At 32.8% G+C, this 3,829-nt stretch overlaps 1 protein-coding gene across 1 annotated transcript; it reads right to left on the reverse strand.

The window, feature by feature from the left end:
- Positions 1-386: 386 nt before the first annotated feature.
- LOC129916946 (rRNA methyltransferase 2, mitochondrial) lies at positions 387-2,197 on the reverse strand. Its single transcript, XM_055997209.1, has 3 exons — positions 2,100-2,197; positions 860-1,369; positions 387-798 (listed from the first exon to the last, which is right to left on the reverse strand). The coding sequence occupies exons 2-3, from the start codon at positions 1,217-1,219 to the stop codon at positions 421-423; spliced, it is 738 nt and encodes a 245-aa protein (XP_055853184.1). The 5' UTR covers positions 1,220-1,369; positions 2,100-2,197; the 3' UTR covers positions 387-420.
- Between the last annotated feature and the right edge of the window lie 1,632 nt (positions 2,198-3,829).

Consider the following 3,829-nt stretch of genomic DNA (forward strand, 5'->3'; position numbering starts at 1 on the left):
TCAGTTAGAAAAATGTTCATTTTGTCAAAATACTTTTTCCGACCATTGTATATGTACCTAATTTTTCAATAATATATTTAATTGAAAAAAAAAAAAAAACAAAATGAAGGAATCTTTAGTATTGATAGGTAGGGTAGAGTTGCCTATTTGCGGCCGTTTTCAGTTAATGGCCACCTTTCGGAAAATCGTTATATTTAGTGATTTTAAAAGGGTTTATTCCAAATTTTCACTCATATGCTGTCCTAACATATAAGAGAACAGCATAAGAGCAACATTTTGGAATAAACCCTACGATTTTCCGAAAGGTGGCCGGAAACTGGAGACGGCCGCAAATAGGCAACTCTACCCTATAGCTTTTTATACGTGGGTAATTTTCATAACAAAACTTGTAAAATTCTAAACAAAAAAACATTTATTTTATTAAGTCTTAACATTTTCTAGACCTTTAAAATTTCGAGCTACCATAAAATGCTCTGCCGAGTCCGATCTGCTCGAGAAAGGTTTAACCCGTTTCACTTTTTCATAAAACTTAAGCATATCCTCTTCCAATTTTGGCACAGCACTATTATCCCATATTTTTACAACTAAATTCGCTCCAACCGCCGACATAGCCAAAGAGAATCGCAGCACCATATAGCACAGATCTGTGATTGTTTCCTGATCCAGTACTCGAACGCCAGTTGCATTTGGCGCCATATCAGACAGGACACAATTAACTGGACGGCCATTTAGAGCTGTTTTTAATCTCAGCTGAGATTCGGGTTTTGTGAAATCTGTTCTACTAAAAATTGTGGCACCCTTAAATAAGAAAAATCTATTAATTCACTACTTAACATTTTTAAGTTTAAATAAAACTCACTTCAATAGGATGAATATGCAATAAATCTAAGCTAAATACTGCACCCTTTGGTTGTTTTTCATTCTTGCCATTTGCATTGGTTCTATCAACAGCAATTTGACTCCAGCTACCAGGTGATGCACCACAATCAATAACTACATCGCCTGGCTTTAAAATTTTGTATTTATCATCAATTTCTAAAAGTTTGAAAGCACTCCGGCAACGAAAATTCATCATTTTTGCCTTTTCTACATAGGGATCGGCGAGTTGGCGTGTGAGCCATTCTTGTGAACTTTTGCTTTTTCCTTTTAGGTTTTTTGGTATTATTTTGGCCAAATAACATGTGGTTGATGAAAATTTTCGGATTTGAATTGATGCCATTGTAAATAAATTGATTTTTTGGGTGATTTTTATGCAACTTTTGGAATTTTATTGATGTTTATATTTTTTGTAGAGACGACAACTACAGCTGATAAAAATGACATTTGATAAGGTTAAAAAATGAGCCATAAGCCAATGAGCTCATTCAGCCTGTAACGAAAACAAATTTAAATATTAAAGGTTATAACAAAATATGTGACATGAGAAAATTTTTAGGAAACAGATTGTAAAATGTGTGACGCAAAATTTAAAACAACCAAACCTAATTTAAACATGGGAGTGGACTTTGAAAGTTTTACTTTTGTATGTGTTAAGATTCGAGTCTTGTTTTAAAATAGATTTTAGCTCCCATGCAAAATTTTCTCAAAAATTAAGCCAATTTTAAATTTATTCAAGAAATTCAATTATAAATTAATGTCGTTTTCGATTGGCTCTCCGGAAGCGTCCGGAAGCATTTAGAAGTCTTCTGAATCCGTTTTATTGACTTGAAAATGACAGCTAGAACGCTTCTGAGAAGAGCAATTCTCTTCTCGATTTAAAATCAGAATCACTAATACATGAACACTAAGGGCCAGTTGTACAAATATTTAATCCGTGGTTCAGCAACTTTTATCTTCTGAATTCGCTGAAAATATTAAGTTTTAGCACTGTTTCTAGGTCCATATAGGTTGAAATAGCTAAATCCATCCCTGAACCAGAGTTGATCCACTGCTAATCCACCGAAATCGGCGAGTTAAATTCCTGACCCGAGGCTGAACCACGTTTGTACAACTGGCCATAAAATGTCAACAAAAAAATACTCAATCATTATTTTTTTGTTGTCATTCAAAAATTTATTGTTTAATGAAATTAAAATTAATTAGAAGATTAAAATGGGTACCTTAATGCGATGGAATGATTTTTTTGCGCTTTTCTTCTTCATAGTCGTCTTCAGATTTAAAATTGTATATATTTTTTTCGTTTGGAGAAAAAAAATAAATATTTGACATTTTTGAAATTTCACAAACACAAAAAAAAAAAACAGAATTGAGTGGAAGCGACTTGACTGTTATATTTGATTTCAGAATGAGTGAATTCTTGAGTGAAACCAATCGAAAACGACATAAGTAAAATGGAAAAAACAGCTCAAAACAGCTCTATTCTGGCAAACCTTACATGTCATAAGAACCTCACAAGGTGATCATAACTCGGTTTTCTCAGGATTTATTTCTCACAAACTTCTTACTAGCAAATATTCAACTTTTGAGTTGTGACCTCCTTCAGAGCAGATCACGAATTCAAAGTTTTTGTGATACGAAAACTTCACAAAATCAAATTCAGCTCACCATGTGAGGTTCTTGTGATTTGTTAGGTTTGCCAGAATAGGGCTGTTGAGATGTTATTTTCATTCTACTCAATTTTTTTGCGTGCGCTAACGACTATTACTAGGCTTTAAGCTCTGGTTCAAGATTCATTCCACGCAGAGCATATTCATGTAGTACATGAATATTGTGGTCCAGCAAAATGTATCTTTTTAAATAAGTTAATTGCTCTTTATATTTAGATACAAATTTATAGCCTGTTTTCACTAGAGCAAATGAGATGATTTCGATCAAAATTGCCAAATGAGGTTCGAAATGAGATAATTTCCCATACAAATTTCAAATTTGAAATGAGATAATTATCATCTCATTTTAACGAAATTAGCTAGGAAATTAAGTCAAATCGCCTGAACGCACATAAAACTTCATTGTGAATAGGCCACAATTGTGGCATTTTACGAAACGTCAATCTAAAAAAAAAAATCATAGCGGTAAAATTAAATTTAAATTTGTGTATTTCGCGTCGGTAAACAATAAATAAATAAAAAAATATTATAAAGCATAATACTTTGATTTCCATCATTAGTTTCTACCTCTATTTCATTCTATGAAGCAATTAAATGTTAGAGGTAAGTTTTTGAATAATAGAAATTTGATGATTGAATAGAATTGACTTTGTTTTTTTTTTTTAATAGATCTTTGTTAAAAAAGCTGGACGTGACCGAGCAATTAACTAGGAGTCGAGACTATCCAATATCATCCCAAGGATGTAAAACGTGTATATTTGTTTTTCGCGAAATTAAAACAGAAATATTTCATTACGAAAAACTGAAAAAAATGTTTGCCGACAACAGTCCTCAGCTGCAAGTACTGCGCCACGACAAACCACTGAAAGTGATGAAGATTCATTCCCATTTGTCATATGTACCGAGTATATTATTTCAAAAGCATTGAAGCACTTGGCGTGCAAAACAATGTACAAATCAACGAAGCTCCAAGCAGTTCAAGGGTTTTCTATGCGTGTTAGATCAACATATGAAACCAGGAGAAACCATTGCTCTGTTTGGATACTGACTACACCAAGAATCGTGTAAAAATAAAATAAAATCTTTTCTTTTAATTAATTTTTTATTAGTTTCAATTTTATTTTGTCAAAAATTATACTACATTTCGTTGGGCCTCGATTATTTTAAAAAGATTATTTTGAGGACATGTCTTGCTGCTGCGTTCTTCCCTTGGTCATCGCCGTCGTCGAACGTCGCCTCATAAAAGTGATATACCTAGATCTGCTGTATGCTTTTCTTGTGTT

This window comes from Episyrphus balteatus, chromosome 3, assembly GCF_945859705.1.
Source record: "Episyrphus balteatus chromosome 3, idEpiBalt1.1, whole genome shotgun sequence".
Lineage (NCBI taxonomy): Eukaryota > Metazoa > Arthropoda > Insecta > Diptera > Syrphidae > Episyrphus > Episyrphus balteatus.